At 36.6% G+C, this 20,144-nt stretch overlaps 1 protein-coding gene across 2 annotated transcripts in view; it reads right to left on the bottom strand.

Annotated features, from left to right (window-relative positions):
- Positions 1–507: 507 nt before the first annotated feature.
- LOC120312323 (shugoshin 2-like) overlaps positions 508–20,144 on the bottom strand; it is a 49,626-nt gene continuing 29,989 nt past the window's right edge. The window contains exons 2-10 of one of the 2 annotated variants that reach the window (XM_039352896.1): positions 16,600–16,752; positions 14,018–14,176; positions 12,864–13,039; positions 10,284–10,361; positions 8,050–8,138; positions 7,084–7,358; positions 4,330–6,165; positions 2,067–2,175; positions 508–1,950 (exon numbers count right to left, since the gene is read on the bottom strand). In XM_039352896.1, the coding sequence (XP_039208830.1) occupies positions 1,800–1,950; positions 2,067–2,175; positions 4,330–6,165; positions 7,084–7,358; positions 8,050–8,138; positions 10,284–10,361; positions 12,864–13,039; positions 14,018–14,176; positions 16,600–16,690 (2,964 nt within the window). In that variant the 5' untranslated portion in view covers positions 16,691–16,752 and the 3' untranslated portion in view covers positions 508–1,799. The remainder of the gene's footprint in view (positions 1,951–2,066; positions 2,176–4,329; positions 6,166–7,083; positions 7,359–8,049; positions 8,139–10,283; positions 10,362–12,863; positions 13,040–14,017; positions 14,177–16,599; positions 16,753–20,144) is intronic. The other variant, XM_039352897.1, reaches the window with a different exon arrangement.

The following is a 20,144-nucleotide window of genomic DNA, read 5'->3' as shown; positions in this document are numbered from 1 at the left end:
CTGTGATCTGTGAATTATAGCTTAAAATTCAGCAACTTTCAAATTTATCCTGCCACTTGAAAGGATACAGAATATTCAGTTTAAAAAGGCTGGATAAGTTTTAACCCAGTGCACAACAGACTAAGATCTAGCTCTTGTATAAGAGGGCAACAGTACCATCTTGATATGTAAGTACCGATATGAGCATCTCTTGTCCCCTAAGAACCTGGAAAAAATTGGAAGTGCAGATTACACTGCATCACTGTTGGACCTGTGACAGAATTGAAAAGCTGATGTACATTTTCACGCTAAAATGTACACAACTATCAACACAGAACACCCATTAATGGAAGGCAAAATACCAAGATGGGAACCATGGTGGGAACATGGTTTCCAGTCTCCAGGATGCTCAATTCACGTTTACCTTTTTTTTCCTGTCCAACAGTTCCCATTCTTAACCAAGCACAGAATTGCAATCTTCTATTTTTTTAAAAAAATATTTGATAGAAATTGTATGTGGGCAACACATTGGATTTGTTTCATTTTATCCAGAAAATTTATCATGTTGTACATAGCACATGAGAAATATAAAAGGATTAGGTAAACCAGATAAAAAGTTTGCATACAAGAATTCAAAATTAACTATTCTATTTTGAATTCTTTGGAACTATTTTCAAAGAAGAGTACAATGTTAAATGATTGTGGAGGAGGGAAGAGTGTTACTCAAATACTCTGTGACACACCAGATGCCCATTTAATTTAAAAAAAAATTAGGAAATTGAAAGTAATACATAGGAATAAGCCTTTGCAAAAAGTGTAGCTTTTAAGCCTTCACTGAGTTTATACTTACCTTGAAGTGTATCTACCATTTCATGACCTATTCATTGATGGAAAAATCACATTAACTTATTTTTAACATCTTGAAAAATGTGGTACAATTGTGTTTGCCTGTCCCCACAACAAATTCTGAAGAAGTAGATCTAGATTTGAAGTAGGACACATTTTAACATCCTCCTCACTGGGAAAACTCTGTTACTACTTTCTCCTCATGCAATATTTCTGTTAAAAAAAAAGATAGTTACTTCCCCCCCAAAAATAAAGCTGTGCTGATTATATATTCAAGGTTTTAAAATACAGTGGAATCTAAACTATAATATCCTTTCTTTGAGAACTAAGATAAGATTCATTTGAATATTAAAATACCATTTACAATTCTACCCATTTAAGTGAACAATTTTATACCAATTACTGAAACATTATTCCAAACTCTCTGAATACATTAATCTGTTACACAACAAAATAACTCTTCTCCATAAAGTATTTTTTCTATTTTTTTCTTACACTGTTTTCTATATGAACATTTATTTAATGAAGGATTTTTTTTATTATTTTATGTCTTAGGCCAAAATCAGTAAAGTTGTGATTACATGAAATCTGCTTTCCAACCAAAATAAATGTCTTGACTTTGTCTTGTTTTCCTGTACAGTACTTGGATTACTCTATTCCCCTGCTATTGTATAAAAATTGAAAGGCACATTTTTGTTGCAGTAAATAATAAGCATAATGATCATAATACAGAAGACATGTAAGAAGATAGAATACCTGATTTTGGGTGTTCTAGTTATTTTGACATTTTACCAAGCTTACATATAGGTCTTCCAATGCATCTTAATAAATCTGATGTAATTCAACAGACCTAGTTTGAGAAACAAATATTTGTAAAAAAGAATTTTATTTTTAAAATTAAGTAGCTAAAACTAGGTAAATTAAGAAAAAAACTCATTATTTAGGAAACAATTGTGTTGCTCTTTGTCTAAATACTAATCACTAAATCTAGGCTGAATTTCCTTTTTAATGTTCTTGGGTGTCCTGGACGTTTCAGTTCCTTTTGTCAATTTCTTCTTTTTTGTTTTGTAGATAGGGGAACTGAGGAAGTCAGTAATTGTAAAGGGGTCACCACGCCTCAATTTTCTGCAGAAAAAAAATGTATTTGTTATAAATACTATACTGACTTCCTATCTAGAAAACAACATCCAGTTTGTACACCCCACTTAAAAAACCTATGTGGAACAAAATGCAAAACTAACCTATTCAGGCTAGGCTCTACATAGGAAATATCCTTTTTTCTTCGTCGGCTTGGATATATTGTAGTTTCAAGAGGGATGGAATTGGTCAAATTTTTCAGTACTTTGTTCCCTGTGAATAGAGTAAAGTAACTAACCAATGCTTATGATAAGTCAATACTTCCAGGAGAATTCAGTTACTAAACAGCTGTAAATTACAATTAAGTAAAAGATTATTAGATTAATTTTCATTTTTAATCATCTATACTGCAGCCCTTTGCCTGTTAATTGGGAGTAATAATTTCTGAGTATATGTATCTAGGATTATATAATATTCGATAGCTGTGGTCTTTCAAATAGCTTACAGTAGTTTGAGTTATTATTTACCAGTAAGGTATTACTGGTTGCTATCCTTCACCTCTTCCAAGGAGAAGAACAGAAGTCTAAAGAGTAAGAAAGGACCTAAGAAGTCATCAGGTCTAACTCCCTTTCACCATCCCTGAAAGATGTTTATCCAGCTTCTTTTTGAAAACCACTTCAGAGGGAAAGAAACCTCTCCATGTTGATAAATTATTCTACTGGTGGGCAGCTCTTACTGTAAGGAATTACGTGTAGTCCTTAGCTTATAACCACAATTGAGACAAAAATTTCTTTTGTTAAGCGAGTCATGTCCAATTTTACAACCTCCTATGCCACTGCTGCTAACCAAATCACTGCAGTTGTTAAGTAAATCATGCAGTCATTAAGTGAGTCTGATTTCCCCAGTTGACTTTGCTTGCTGGAAGCCAGCTAGGAACATTGCAAATGGTGATCGCATGACCTCAGTAGGCTACAACTGTTGCAAATGCACACTGGTTGTCAAGCACCCAAATTTTAATCGTGTTCGTGGGGATGCTGCATTGGTTACAAGTGTAAGGACCAGTTGATCACTTTTTTCAGTGCCATTGAAACTTTGGTCACTAAACAAATGGTTATAAACCAAGGACTACCTTATTCCTAATCTCTAATCTGCATCTACATCCTTGAATTTTCATCCCATTAGTTCTAACTTTTACTGTTTGGACCAAGTGAAAATTAGTCCAAACCTACAATGTGAATATCTGAAGACAGCTATCAGGCCCTCTCAGCTTTCTCTTCTGCACGCTAAACATACTTCGTAGTTTAACATTAACTTTACTAATGTGAACCAGCTTTTCATATTTAGGTTACTCTTCAGGTATGTACCTATTGGCCACACTCCTCTCAAGCAGAAATAAAGTAACCAATTCCTACATGGCCAACTGTATAAAACCTGAGTTAATCTGCTCAGATTATTTAATCATGATAGAAAGTTCCTATATGGACAGCCTTTAACTACCAGTAATGTCATTTTAGAAATATCTTTTAAGGACAATGAATCTGACAAAAAAAAAAAAAAGTTAAATTAAGAAACAAGGTAAGAATTAAGATGACAATTCTTAAGTCACTGTATCTTATAGCTTGTAAAACAACAGATAAATGTAGGAATGTTTTATCTTAAAGATTAATTCATTTATATACATTTATGTTAGTTTTTTCTGCTATTCCTATAGTAAAAGCTTTTAATTGTTTCTTGGCTGCAATCCCAACACTCTCCATTCATGATAAAGAAACCAAAATTAGATTTTTCCATCATATATGTTGATACGGTCTGAGTGAATAGAGGCAAGCTTCTGTTACATCACAAATTTCTTACTTTCCATGACATTCTTTTTCATTCAACAATTATAGAAAGGTTCTAAGTCACCAATAAGTGAAAAAAATCTTGATCTAAATTGTAAGAGATTAGGGTCATCAGAAATGAAAGTACTAAACTCATATACGATTGCACAAAAAGAAAGGCAAAACCAGGTGACACTCCTCGGGGCTCACTATAAACCAGTGGTTCTCAACCTTTTTAATGCCGCGACCCCCAACCGGTCGTAAGTTGAGGACTACTCAACTGGTCGTAAGTCGAGGACTACTCAACTGGTGCAGCACTGTTTGCAGAATGGGACTTTTGGCGGGCTCAGCAGGGCAGAGACAGCCTGGACAATTCCTATTGGCTTTTGAAAGCCAATAGAATTAGACTCTATTCAAGAGAGTCTATTCTATTGGCTTTCAAAAGTCAATAGAATAAAAGGGAGTAGCACAGCTAAAGAAAAGGGGAAAATGGCGGACTGACCCCCGTGAAATGGTCATTCGACCCCAAATGGGGTCCCGACCCACAGGTTGAGAACCACTGCTATAAACCATCAATTTCATTTGTCTCCAGCCTTCTAATACTCACCATTTTCTTGTAGGACTGCATTTTCTGCACTTGTTTTTGCAATGGCTTGTATGGGCTGCTTCTCTTCTCTTCCAGAAATCTCAAGTTGCTTAATATTTTCCTTGAAGACAGCTGAGATTATTGACAAAGCACAATCTCTTTCTGGGCTTTTTTGGACTTCAACATACCTAGAGCTTTTAGAAAGGCCAACTGAAGGAGAATCGGGATTTAGAGACAAGGTCTTGGTAATATCCACAATTGGCTTTTGCAAAGCGCTGCAGTCTGCAACTTGGAGAAAACTCCATTTTGTCTGCTTGGTTTGAGTGATTTCACAATCCTCTGGACCTTGAAGGAATGGTTCAGAATCAGTACCGTTGTTACCCAAATCATTTACAATGCCTGTTTTCTTGCCAAATGTTGGCATTTTTTTTTTTAAGCCAGCCTCATTGCTGATGGTCATCCAGTTTGCCTTCTCTAAATGGCTACTTTTTTTAGTTAAAGAACAACTGTTTGGGGTGGTTGAGGTTTCCCAGTTCTTTTTGACTGAGCTATTACTTCCTTCAAAAAAGTTATCCTCATCACCCAAAGAAACTGAAAGTACAGATGGCGTACATTTTGATTTTTTCTTTTTTCTACTGACTTTTTGAGCTTTCTCATTCAAATCAAACACATCAGCATTGGCTTTGGAATGTCCTTTCTGTATGATATCCCTATCGAAATTCATTGTTTTATCTCTATGCTTTTTCTTTTTAATTTCTGATTGTGGAAGTTCATAATCTATATTATCTAAACTCTGTTCTTCCATCTCACTTAATCTATGGGATCCATTATTTTCATGCACCTTCCTCTTTGATTTACGCTTTACATTCAGTCCTGAAATTGCTTCTTGATTAGGAACTTGCTTCTGGAAACCAACTGAATCTTCTGTATTCACAATGTTTAATGAATTAGATTCTGGACTCTGGACCCATCTTCCTAAACTATCTAAGTTTTCCAAGTCTGTCTTTTTTTTAATATCATGTTGAAAAGAAGTACAACTGTTCCTATCATTGGAAGGCCCTGGATCTAGCACAATGGTTCTTCTATAATTTTTGGTTTTATTAAGGCATTTTGTACTATAACTACAGCTTTTCTCATTTTGTTGAATTTCATTGCTTAATGATCTAGACTCTGGACATTGGGATTGATTTTCCAAATTCTTCATTTTTTCCAAGAATATTCCTTTTTCAATTTCTTGAGTTGTGTAATTATTTACACGATTTGGCTCTATCACAAAGGTTTTTCTGTTTCGTGTTGTTTGGCCTAAATGTTGGGAACTACGTTTCTCCTTCCTATCATGATCTGAATTTTCCACATGACAGGCAGACATAGGAGGTTTTATCTTACTACTGTTCAGTTCACTGGTTTTTGACACTGTAACATTAATATCCGGTCTTCGGTTATTACCATTATTCAAGTTTAATTTTGATTGACTGGTAGAAAACATTGTGTTCTTTGTTTCAGCATTATCATTTTCTAGAGTTTTTGTTTCCTTGGCATTGATCTTTATACAGCTTTCTCTTTTGGTGCTCAATGTAATAAGTTCACCAACATGACTGATTTCAAGATTCTCTTTAACAAGAGACTCTGTTTCCTTTGTCACCTGCAGCTTATCAATGTCTGAGACTTCTGCCTCTAAGTTGTTTCCAAATGTAGCAGGAAAACCTGTTTTACGTTTTTTTCTCTTAGTCACATGTTCACTCAATATACTATCACTGTGTGGTCTTGTAGTATCCTCACATTGCTGGACAGGATAATTGTTATCCAGGATAGATAGTGAGCAACTCCTGGAATTCTGTGGCACATTCCAAAGGTTGTCTAGAATGATAATTATATTTATTAGGCAAAAAAAATCTTCACACTCCAAAATAAGCCACTTAGAAAACTTAATGAGGTAAAAATACAAAAAGAGATCTTTCTATCTAGTAAAATCCATTTACTTTATCCATTTTTCCAGCGGATATCAGCCAGATACAACTAGTAAGTTCACTTCCCAACCCCTTGCTTTGGACAGTAACTTACTACAGATAGTCCTCAGCTTAAAACCATTGGAAGTTACAATGATACTTAAAAAAAAGTGATTTATTGACCAGTCCTTGGACTTACAAGCATCATAGTATCCCTGCATCACATTATCACAATTTGGGTGCTTGGCAACTGGCATGTATTTATGATGGTAGTTGCATCTCAGAGTCACATAATTACCAACTGTGATCTTTCCAGGGGATTTCCAATGGGCAAAGTCAAGGATGGGGCGGGAGAGCTGTATTTGCTTAGCAACCCCATGATTCACCTATTAACCATGGTGATTCACTATCAACTGCATCAAAAAAGATTGTAGAATCAGGTGCAACTGATTTAACAATCAAAATCGCTTAGCAATGGGAGCACCAGTCCTAATTATAGTCATAAGTTAAGAATTACCTGTATGGTGCTATATTAGATTGAGCGGAAATTAAACAATGTTTCTGAATTACATTCTAAAGAGCACGATAGTAATGAATACCACACATCTATCGGTAGAAGGAAGAGGTATCCAACAGCTACACCCTAACAGAACATGCATTTTGGGATTGAGTTCTATGTAAATACGTATTTACATAGAAGTAAACCCCAAAGAACAAATAAATAAATGTAACAGTGCAACTCAAAACACAATTTCACAATTCAATATTCCTTTGAATCATAAAAAGTTCTGTATGGTGTAATACAAGGTAAAATTTTTCCAGAACATACCTCCAAAAATTGTGTTTGAATTAAATGCCAAAGTAGAGACATCCACTCCATGTAACCTTGAATCACTATTTCCACTGCTTGCCGATAATTTGTCAGTGAAAGAAGAGAACGACTTCTTTACCTCAGGGAAAGGCATACTTCTCCAAGTCTCATCAAAAGCAGATTTCAATGGATCTAAAGGAAATTTCTCCAAACTGGTGGGTGTATTTCTGCCATTGCCACTTCCTTCATCATCCACCTGAGACAGTGGAATTCTCATTGATTTTGGTGCCACTCTAGAAAGTTAAAAGAAAAAAGAATGACAAAAATAGGTTAATGTTGTGCCATATATATGGCAATTAAAGTTCTTTTCATTAAGTATTCAATTAAATGTGGTGTAGTAGTTTAGATGTTCATTAATGCTGGAGTTCTATATTCAAGCCCATGTTTAGCCATGAAAACTCAATTAAGAGATTTCAGGCCAGCCAGTCAAGCAGAACAACTATATCAAAAGGTTGTTATATGGGAAATGGGATAATGGAGCCCTATGTATGCCGTTCCCTTTGCAAGTATAAACTGCCTTGCAAAGAAGAATGGAACAAGCAGGGTTCCTAAAAAAAGTGGGCAGCAAGTAGGGATGGACGGGTTCAATTTATAAGATGATCTGAATTTTTACGCTGGGAGAATACATTTCCTAAAGCTTATCTTTCTAAAAGATTGTGTCCAATATCACACAGAACACAGACCCCTCAAGCAATGACAGAACAATACCAAAACTGAATCTTTAGGATACAAAAAGGCTGACTCTTCCCAAGTCAATACAACAACGGTAGATAATGTTCATCATTATATTTGTCAAACAGTGCTAATGACAATGATACTACTTTATTTTAGAAAGAAAGTGGGATCAACTATTTACCATCCCATGAATATGATACACTTAACTTTCTTTTCATTGAAGACAATACAACTTGCTTTTGTGCACACCTAGGACAGTTGTTATCATCCTGACTGCGAGAAATATCATGAGTATCACTGTGCCCTCTTTCATCCAGCAATGAAGAATAGGAATCACTCTATACAGGAGAAAAGATCACGTAAGATTTAAGATTAACATTTAACTCTTAAATTTCATTTTATAATTTTTATAATTAAATTTGTCCCAGTTCATATATATTGCCAAGTCGTAATATGCTTTGTAAGCACAACATATATGAACTCACTCATTACAGATTACTATTATGTGTAAACTGAATTACTGTAGCTTTTTCAAATCCTGGCATAACATAAAGTGTGAATCTGTACATTTTAGAATGATGCTTAAATGTTTTCTAAGTTCAGAGAACCCTATTGCTGCTTCATTGTGGCAGGGAGATGTTCTTGGGAAGGATGAGCAAGAATGCTGGTAGTATATGCCAACATCACATAATCTAAATGTCACCCAAGACATGAAGATCATTCCAGCTGCAAATCCTAAAGCATGTAGATACCTATATGGCAGTAGCAATGTAGAAAGTTCTGGGAGGTGGATGCTTGCTTTTGTGAATACAGAAAAGACATAATTTCATACTTAATAGAAGGCAATGGTAAATGACTCCTGTATTTTACCAAGAAAAGCAGATAAACAGATAAGGTAAAGTGATAGATGATATAATGCCAGATGTTACTCAACATGTTACTGAGAAAAAGTTGAGAATCTTTCAGACTATTAATGGTACAGACTATTAATTGTGGTTGTACAACTTACAACCACAACTGAGCCCAAAATTTCTGTTGCTAAGTGAACAATTTAAGCGAATTTTGCCCCAATTTATGATCTTTCTTGCCACAGTTGTTAAGTGAATCATTGCAGTTGTTAAGTTAGCAACACGGCTGTTAAGTGAATCTGGCTTTTCCATTGACTTTGATTGTTAGAAGGTCACAAAAGGTGATCACATGACTCTGGGACACGGCAACCATCATAAATATGAGTCAGTTGCCAAGCGTCTGAATTTTGATCACATGACCATGGGATGCTGCAATGGATGTAAATGTGAAAAATGGTCATAAGTCACCTTTTCAAATGCTGTTGTATCTTTGAACAGTCACTAAATGAACTGTCGTAAGTTGAGGACTGCCTGTATTTATGACTCAATTAAAGCTTTTAGGACATCTGATTACTGATGTTGCCATGAAAGAAAAGATAATCTGAGGCTACAAAGACAGAATTACAGTAGGAACAGTGAATGTAAGATATATTGAATGTAAGACTTTGAAAAAGAACACAGTAAAAGATTAAATAAATTGATACCTTGGGCATCAGCAAATTGAAATGGACTGGAAGCTGTTACTACTCAGGTCATGAAAAACAAAGACAGAACAACATTGCTTTCATGGTCAGGAAGGATACCAGAAGGACAGTATGTAGGTACAGTGTAATTAATGATTGAATAATATGAAATGGATTTCAGAGATAGTCCTTTAATATTATAATCATCAACCACTAATGCAGAAGAAAGCATTGACAAGTTTTATGGTTGAGTTTAATCTGAAATCAAGAGAACATGCAGACAAGATGTGCTGCTTGTGGTTAGAGAACAGAATGCCCAAGTTGGAAATAAGGAATAAAATATAGTTGGACTGGACTAGGAAGCAGAAATGAAGCAGAAGGACTTATTCATTTCTGCCAATCCAATGAAAGTCTTGGAAAAGTTATTTTATCAAAATCATTCAGTCAACAGCTTTCCTGGACATTCTATCAATGTGAAACTTGGATTTTGAAGAATCAAGAGAAAAAGAGTATTGATGTTCTTGAACTTTGGTGCTGAAGAAGACCAAACTTTGGGTAGGAGAAGACTTTGGGTAGAGAATACTTCAGTTAGCAAACCAATCCAGAGTTCTCACATGAGACACAAATGAACAGGCTCAAATTATCATATTTTGGGCACATTGTGCAAAAACATAGTTCCCTTGGGAAATGTATCTTTCTAAATAAATAAATCTTTAAATTTGGAAAAGATGGAAAGAAAAGACATAGTCCAATAGCAAGATGAATGGACTTGATTATAGTAACAGGTACGCTATTGGGAGATCTGATTAGTCAGTCTGGGAAATCATCCTGGAGAGAAAGCAGTCTATGTGGCTGCTAAGAATTAACACAGACACATTGGCACAAAATCAGATTAAATGATGTTTACAGAAACCAAAGAAATGCATTCTGAAAATATTTTCTATTTGTTCACCTCAGAAAATCTGGTCAGCTTGATTGCAGTTTGAAAACGGCTGTTCATAAAGAGTTGCAGTTCATCAATATATTTTTTCTGCGCAAGATAAACAAATCTTTTTAGATCTATTTAGTTTAATATTCAGAATAAAATTTTGGCTTGTTGGATCAGTTCAATGTTCTCCAGTTCAGTATCTAAAATAATGTTATTCATTATATTCTTTCCAAATATTGCAGTCATTAGAATTCATTACCTCTCAATGACACAAATTTCATTACAGAGACATTTGGAGAAATTGTTATATGGATACTAATATTAACAATAATATACTTATTAATTAGTCATGAGGCCATATCAAAACACAACAAAATAAAGTGAAAAGCAAAACTAGAAGAAAATGCATTTCATATTTCTTTATTATCCTTATAGCTTTTTCCAAACCAATGCATACTGTATATGCACTTCAGTTATATTGTTTTATTCAAATAAAAGGACTTATTAATATTTGGGTTCTGACCACATTGATGTTATTCAAATCTATGGATTCCAATGAATCATTCATTCAATATTGACCTCTCATTTTGCTATATAGTACAGCTGGCATTCAGTAACATACAGTATGTGCCATATCCTCAATCTGAGGAACATCATAAATACAACCGTATTTATGAACTTAGTTAAATCCTCCATATTTAATCTTTGTATCTAACTGTTCAAATCATACTAAATATCTCATAAAATAACTGAACATTTTGTATTTAGATATTTTTAAATTTGAAAGGTGTATTTATACACTCATTTCAGTGTACCAACCTTATAAAGCTATACCTCTTTCAGCTTTTATATCCAAGGTTATTTGAATGGCAATGTTTTTAACTTGTTCTCCAGAGACAGTTGAACAAGAGACAGAGAAGCCCTAACTCCTGATATAATTTGTAAATTATACAATCTAAGAGATTTATAACTGAGATTTAATCTATCAGACAAAATTTGGGAGCCTTATCAGTTTCCATAAAATTACTTCTCCGCCAACAATTATATTTCCCTAAATAATTCAGCATTGTATATGGATATTACTAAACTTATGATCAATTGCTTAGTGACTGTTCAAATTTATAATGACCCAAAAAAGAGGATTTATGACCTGGATTTAAAGTTCTGATGATTGGGCCCCCTTGGCAGTCATGTGACTGAACTTTGAGTGCTTGGCAACATGGCTGCATTTACGGCAAAACTGAGCCCACTAAAAAACACAGTGGTCACTTAATAACCACTACAAAAAAGGTCATAAAATCCTTTTAGAAAATATCATAAAATAGTTTTACCATAATGGGCAGTTTTCATTATAATTATATGTCGAGGACTACCTCTATATATGACTGTAACTGCAGCATCTGGATTCCATACAATTAGAAAACATATTTCAGAACTTGTACTGTAATTTGATATAACAAAGATCATGATCATAAAAAATACATGTTTGGAATTAAATTACCAAGGGTTTTTTTAACCTAAGATTTTAGGTCTCAAAAACAGAGTAGCAATAAATATTAGTTCTAAAAATTGGCAACAAAGTATAAACAAAAAATAAATAAATTAACAATCAACCACACAAGCAGCAGGTAAAGATGCATGTACAGCTCTGCTTGTGCAAGTGGTGGGTGCTTAAATGAATACTTGCATTGCGCATGCAGTTCCACCTGCAAATGGAACTGCACACACAAATGCATGCACCTGCCGCTCACACAGAACTATTCCCTTTCCCCGCCCCCTGCCAAGCCAGAAAGGTTGGAGATCAGTGAACTACATCACTCTGTGGGAACAACAATATTTTTAATAGTGCATTTACCAGTAAAATACCTTATCTTAATATTTTGTCTAGTTCTTTACTCACTGTTATGTTTCCCGAAAATAAGACCAGGTCTTTTTGGGGGGGAGGGGGGCCTCCAAAAGAGACACCAGGTCTTATTTTTAGGGGATGTCTTTTATACTCACCTCTGACACCGACAGCCCTGCCGGTCCACTTCTTCTGGGGCCGAAGGAGTAGCTTCATTATTCAGCTACATTCCGGCCTGCATTTTGCAGTCAGGCCTTTCCAGAAGGCCTATGCAGCCGAGTATCGAGCTATGGATTCAATCCATAGCTCAGTCCTCAGCTGCAGAGGTTTTGCACGCCACTCAGCTGCAGTGACTTTCTGGAAAGGCCTGTAACTCAGAAATGCAAGCCTGGCTGCAGAAGATACCGCAGACGAAATGGGTTGGCGAGGAGAGGCCTGGCTGCAAGGTAAGTGGGTGCAGGGTACGTGGGGGAGATCCACACTTCTACCCCCACCCTAGCTTGATTTTTAAGTTTGTGCCTCGCCCCAAAACTAGGGCTTATTTTTGGGGTACGGCTTGTATTAGGCCACCCACCCCCCAAAATCAAGCTAGGGCTTATTTCTGCAGTAGGCCTTACTTTTGGAAAACACGGTAGGAACATGATAACGCAAATAATCTAGACTTAGGATTTCAAATTCCCGTTCTATATTGTGCAAATTTTATAGTACACACAAAAAGATTCCAGTTCCTGCAGAAGCACAGAATTTTGCTAATATCCTACCACAGAGGAGAGTTTTTGGCGTAAGCAAGCATTTTCAAAGTGACCCAACTCCACTTCTTTCTGCAGCAGCATCTTGTCATCTGTAAGTTTCTGAGCTGTTATCTTGGCAGCATTGAGAGCCAGAGCCAACGCTTTGTTGTTCTGTTTCAGGGAGACCTTAATTATAGAGGAATTATCTATACAGAAAAAAAAGGGGGAAACAAAGAATTAGGGGATGTTGTTTTTGTCTTTGCCACATTTGAGTTTAAGGTTAGGCAGCTCTGAAGTTTGTTTCTTTGGGATGAGTTCCCCAGTCTCCATGCCAACAACTTTCTTCATCTGAAGTAGTAAATAGTTAAGTTTGCCAGCTTTCCTTCCTATAATTAATTTTTTTTTGTTCCACTTTGCGGTCGCTTCAGATATAGTTAAGTGAAATCTCTCTAGTATTCTTTCCAACCAAGTGCCCAAAATGTATTCACTCTCAGAAACTTTTACAGGACCTTGATCAATTATAGAATTTGTGATAAACATGACTTAGGTGGAAGTAACATTTGATATCCCAGACATGCATTTTAGTCTCTTTGCTCAGGTGTCAAGTCAGTCACATAAAGTCATACATAAAGATTCAGTTTATACTAAGAGGCAAAATAGAATATTTAAGCCTATATGGAGTGGCAAGCCTATGCACCATTTTTCTGCCCCAATATTCCTAGACATACTTGCTTCTGCAGCATTTCTCTTGCAGAAAGGTACTATTCAAGATCAATCAAATCCCTGAGAAAGTGATGAACCCAAGGAGTAAAATACCATGAAGTATTTAATTCAGTGGTTCTCAACCTGTGGGTTGGGACCCCATTTGGGGTCGAATGACCATTTCACGGGGGTCGCCAAACAAGGTTGTCCACCATTTTTTCCCCCTTTTCTTTGGCCACGCCCCTGGCACCCAGTGATGTATAAGTGGTTGGGGGTCACCACAACATGGAGAACTGTATTATGGGGTCGCAGCATTAGAAAGGTTGAGAACCACTGATTTAATTGGTTTCACCTGAAAATATCAAGAAACTGTCACTTTTTTGCTATCATGACTTAAGAGGTCACTGAGGGTTGGAAAAACTGCATTGAACTGCAGCGTGCATACCTCTGCATTAATGCTTACATGTTTAATATGTACTTACTAATTGCTCTTGTTCTAATCTTTGATGCGAGGGAAGCATTCATCTTTGCTGTTTTTAATACTCCATTTTTCTTTTCTTTCATCCGTTCCCTGACTCCATTCTTAAAGAATACTGAGGATGTTTCTGTGTGTTCCTGGAACGACATTTTTTCTAACAGTCCTGCCAAGTGTATAGAGAAACAGAGATATCAGACAGCATCTTCTTTTTCTAGTCTACAATCATTATTTTTGTTCTTTTTGTTTTGTTTCATTAGAGTATAAGTGTAAGAAGAACAAGTATGTCATACATATCCACTTAATTAGACCTCTACCTTCATCACACTTGCCATCTTTTACCTTTCTTTTTGTTTTACTGATTTTATTGTATTTTCTATGTTTGATTGTTATGAGCTACCCAGAATCGTTGGGAGTTGGGTGCCAAACATATTTAATAAATTATGGTTATCTTTTTCACATCCAGGTCATTTTGTAGCAATAATAAGATTGAGAAGGTACCAAAATCCATTCAAAGTAAGTTAAATCCAGAAAATTAGTTGAACTAGAGTTATACATCAGGGTACATCACTCTAGCGCATAAAATATAATCAGGCATTTAATAGCGTCTCATAGTTCTTAGCATGCTATTTGAATATGTGTGTGAGCACATGTGACTAGAAGATTGTGTACACAAAAAATAAAATTATTCATGAAGTTAAATTTTTGTCTATTGATTTTAGAGGGAATACTGCATACCAGAGAGCATCCCTTTGGTCTTGAAATCTGTATCTCCAATTATACTACAGATATACTCACACACAAGAGTAAACTAAAGTTCTTCAAGTTTATTCAACCAAAGACCTGCAAGCGAACACTGCCCCAAAGCTCCTATTTGGCTTTTCTGAGAAATAGCTTAATAACAGAGAATGCACCAGATTGGAAAGGATCTCATTTGAACCCAGATCCTGTAATTCCACTCCTGTCAAGCCAAGATCCATAAATTATATTTTTTGTCCACTTCATATTTGGGCTAACAAAAGGACATAGAAGTTTTAAGCGAGTAGGGACCATGATCCAAGTAGTTCATACCTTGTATGGAAATCCCTCGCTAAATGAACACGTTCATAACCCACAGGTCCTGCACATTGCCCAAAGTCACTGATATGGTGATAGATAATATAACCCCATAACACTCTCACATAAAAAGTCTGCATGAAAGCCAGTAATATATTTGAAAAGCCTCCCTAAACACAAGATTTTTGAAGTTGTGCATATTAATGAATTCTGGGGAGCAAAAAGTCTTCCCTCAAGGGCACTAGTTCTTTATTTGCAGAATTAACAATAGAGATGAAGCAACCTCTCCTCTCATCTTATGCTTTAAGAACAGGATTATTCTTTCTCATTAGGAATCTTTCATTATATTCTCTTGTAAAGCATAAATCAAGAAAGGGTAAAAAAAAATACACATTTGTTAACCATCCTATGTATTTTTCTGTAGTGCAAATAGCAACTACTTGCAACTTAGTCACTAACACTATTCAGTGTAGTACAGTGAGATAATCCAGGATCAAATCCACACTTGGCCAAGAAGATTCCTAATATGGGTCAATCATAACCCAACCTACTATATGTTACAGATATGTATAGCAAAAGCATATGGTTGCATATTTACAAGGGCCTAATGCTGGGAAAGATTGAGGGCAATAGAAGAAGGGGACGACAAAGAATGAGATGGCTAGATGGAGTCACTGAAGCAGTAGGTGTGAACTTAAATGGACTCCAGAAGATGGTAGAGGACAGGAAGACCTGGAGGAACGTTGTTCATGGGGTTGCGATGGGTCAGACCCGACTTCGCAATTAACAACAACAACAACATGGAATGGTAGGAAAGAGAGGGTCCTGCTATCATCTGATAACTGTCTAGAACAGCGGCTCCCAACCTTTTCTATACCCTGCACCTCTAGAATGCTTCTGATATATTCTCGCACCCCTTGCAAACGTTCAAAATAACGGCGACGAATTATGCATATACACTATAATTTTGAAACCCCAAGTTTTTGCACCCCTTGGAATATCGTCTCACACCCATACGGGGTGCGAGCACCGCTGGCTGGGAACCCCTGGTCTAGAGTTTTGCAATCCAGATCAATGGGGAATTGACACTGCAACCCAGACTGGGGAATTCTGGGAGTTGGTCCAACTATTTTCGAATTATCCTATCGAAGGCGTAGATAAAGGTAAACCAAATATGCTGCTTTCTCAAAGGCAGACAAAGAATTATAAAAAGTATAAAGAAATAAGAGATAATATACTCGAGCGATCGAAGCCACGGCAGTAACAGTTGCTACAACAGGCATACCATGTCCACCATTCTCAATCGAGCGCCTATTGCATCTTAAAATGGGCAGAGAAACCTCATTTGTGCAGACGGCCACGAAGCCCCTTCTCCCACACCATCAGAGGAAGAGACGATTACCCTTACCGGCGTCATTAAAAAACAAAAAAACCCTTTTGGGTCCACCCCAGTTCCTTTTCTCCCCTCAGTATTTTCGGACTCGACCCCACTGGAAATGTTGGAAGAAGTCGAAAAGGTTGCTGGCTACTCGCCTGTCGGCTCGCCTTCGGTTGCCGGCTGCCCTCCAGGGGGAAAACGCCATCTCTCCACTCCGCGGCTCCCGGCCTTGGCCATTTCTTTCATTTGAAATCTGTCACGTGACGCTTTTCCCTCCCCTTAGCAACGGTCGCCGCCTCCGGGCTTATCTGGGGAGAAGGAAAAGCACAACGAGGGATCCGCTTCAGTTGCCCCCGGCAATTCTGTGGCACGGGAAGCTGTGGGTAATCGCTGTCATTAACCGGCAACCCTGTTCCTGCGGCAGTTGCAAAAAATAGGTGTCCCCCTACTCGGAGCTCCTATGCAAAAGGCGGGGCGTAAATCGAATAAGTGAACATTCGCAGCGCTTCTCCCTGTATTCCGAGCAGAAGGCTCGGAAGACGCCCCTAGTTACGTTGCAGCCCTAAGTCGGAATCCCATTATTTTTAGACTGTCTGGTAAAGGACCGAGATCCTGCAGTATAGATCAGGTGCAACCACCCCAGCATTATATTTGCTATGCAACAAAACGCATGTATTAGTTACATTTGGCCAGTGTTCGGTCCGCGAAATCAATTTTATTTGCCGGTCTACGTTGAAGAATAAAAGTGTTAAAATCTTATTAAGCAATTGTGAAAAATAACGACAGCAAATGCATTCATTTTAAAACTTAATACAGTTAATATTGGTAATGTAACCCGCACGAACAAATGCTGACAGCAAAAGCTCTTTGGGGAACGGGGGGGGGGGTGAATCGTCCATAATTTTTAACTCCGGGAAGGATCTGAGGGAAAAAAGCTTTCCTTCGGAAAAGCACATAGGGTGGAAGAGGAGGAGGCAGGGTAACAGGGTAACGAGTATTAAAATGCAAATGGAAGACTTCAGCTTGTTAGATATTCAAATAAAAGTTGCTTAGCTTCTGAGTGTATGATTTTTGGGGCTTAGGCATGTTGGATACCATGTATTTGAATATAAGGTGGAAAAAATGATTTTCTGTTCAGTTTCAGGTAGCCAAATGTCACAGAGAAGTCCAGTCCAGCTTTTTAAAAAGCCAACAGCATTTGAGGCTTTTTAACTTGAAGCAAAGTGAGGTTATAGAAGACATGATAAAGTACTATATATAAAATCGTGCACTGTAGAAAAATAGAAGTTGTTCTTAACTCACAGTATGAATTGCAGTCATGTATTGAAACCACACAGAGGATTCAGTACTAATTCCTACAAGACAAAGCTAAAACTGGAATTCACTGCCACAAATTTAGATATGTAGTTTTAAAAGAGGTCCAAATATTTGTTTTCTGTTACTTGCTAGTCTGCTTCCCACTTCCCTGTCTACAAGGTTCTCTGCCACAAGATGTCCTTGTTTTGTTACAACAATTTGAAATTATGCATTGCAACCCTTTTCTAATGGACTTTATTGTGAGAATTAGATTAGTGATATTGACCCGCTCTCCCCTTTTCTATTTTTCAAAACCCCTTTCATCATAGCCGTTAATGCACACATTTTCTATTTTGGAGAGAGTCTACTGCAGCTTCTTATAACAAAAGACAAATCTGTATAACATTAGTAATAATAGAGAAGAGTCTATTGCTGTTTAATAAATTTAGAATTCCTACAAAAACTTGCTATGTGTGTTTGAAAGCAACTTCAGGTACATTTAGCCAAAAATGATGTCAGATAAATGCATACATTTACCAGTATAATTAGAAACACTGAGAAAGAAATTTCAAAGTGTAATTTATTCATAAGAACTAGATCCTGAGTTAGTGTGCAGAAGTCTGCAAAGGGTCATGTTGCAAGTATTTCTGGAAATATGTTAATTATTTATACTTAGCCCCTTGCTTCTTTTCGATGTAAGTCATTATTGATTCAAATTGTTAACATCTGCCAAGGTCTGTGGCAGAAGAACTATTTCTCATTTATTAGTGCAATATAGCAAATCCAATGCCTTCCATGTACACAGATCTTTTGGCACTCTGGCCAAGAAGATCAGTTCAAGGAGAATTACTTACATTTTCTCAAAATTTCAGTTCTATAGTTTTGTGTTTCTAATCTAAGCAATAAGCAAATTATTCATTTTCTTGGTTTCTTCTTCCCAAGTGATTCGTTTCTCTTGTGGTGCAGATGCAAAGACTGGAGAATAATAGATGGAGTGCTTTTCTTAATAATATACATTGTGTAGAAAACTTGGAAAAGACAATAGATTATTTCTCATTTATTTAGTAAAATTTATATCAATTGTATTATCTTGTTAATTCATTTCTTCCTATCGTATCTTTTCCAGTTTAATATGATTGTAAAGATTATCCCATTTTGTTTTTCAAACAATATATTTGTAATTGCTCAATTTTCTTTTTGTGCTTTTTTAATCAAGCAACTGTGTTGAAATCCTAAATGTAGTTTCTGAGTGGAAATGCAATTTAATTTCGGAGTATTATGTTGCTGATTTACTTACTTGTCTGTTTTAAGATCAAAAAAGGCAGTACTTTAGCTATGCTCACACCATCTTTAAATAATTTTCTTGCTTCAATTAATTTTAGTTCCCACTGAATGAAAGTGTATATTTCTCAAAGTAATGAGGTGTAACTAATTTTTAATCTGTATTACTGGCAGGTATTCCAGGTTTAGTTTCACTCTATTGGGGGTTTTTAAGTTGTTTTTTGTTGTTTTTTAAAATATAATTTGTTAACATTAACAGGTGTTGCGTTTGGGGGGGGGGAAATGTTATCACTACAGAAATTACTTTTCTGGAGACTTCCAGTTCCGCCTCACAGCAAGCACAGGACTTCGCACCCCACAACTGGTTTTGCCCTGCCAGAGACCCTAAATAAGTCTGATGTCATTCCAGAGAGGCGACGAAGAAAGAAGGGCACTCTGATGATCACGGAACGACAGCGTTTGATCCGGGGGAAGCCATCTAACCCGACAGGAGAAAGGCTAGCTGCACACCAGCATCTAGACTAAGCTGCTAGCAGCTGAAGTCCAAGAGCATAAACCAGAAGAACGGTGAACAGCGTGCTTGGACCTGGGTGAGAGTATCGATCTTCTCTCTTCTATTTTGTAACTGATTCCTTGGAAAAGATCCCCAAAGCAAGAAATCATCCAAAAGTGAAGGGAGGGGATCACATCCCCATCCCTCCATAGACAAAGGTGGTGAATTAACTTCCAAGGGGGAAAGAAATATACTAAAATGAAATTAATATTACTATAGACTGGATAAATCTGAAAATTAAGAAAACCATTAAGATTTTATATCCTAAAATATCCTTAAAAAAAAGAAAATTCTTTGTTTGAAAAAGTTGGAAAACAAATAACTACTGACATCTAGTGGAGAACTAGAGCATAGAACAATAGTATAACACTGACTCAGAAATTGGCAAGACACCCAGAAATAAAGAATAATCTGTTCCCTTGAACTTTAATAATCCTCAGCTAAACAGACAACTGCTGGGTACAAAGAAAATATACTGGGCCACCCATAAGCTTAAGAAGTGTCTGACTTCCGGTTCCGAAATGCGGCAACGCCGGTCGCGCCTGGAAACTTCTCTCCAGGCCGTCCGGA

The sequence above is a fragment of the Crotalus tigris genome, unplaced genomic scaffold, assembly GCF_016545835.1.
Source record: "Crotalus tigris isolate CLP2741 ecotype Arizona unplaced genomic scaffold, ASM1654583v1 scf7180000018485.2372832, whole genome shotgun sequence".
NCBI classification, from domain to species: Eukaryota; Metazoa; Chordata; class Lepidosauria; order Squamata; family Viperidae; genus Crotalus; species Crotalus tigris.
Note: the sequence above shows the minus strand (reverse complement) of the source record. Positions and strands in the feature narration are given on the sequence as shown.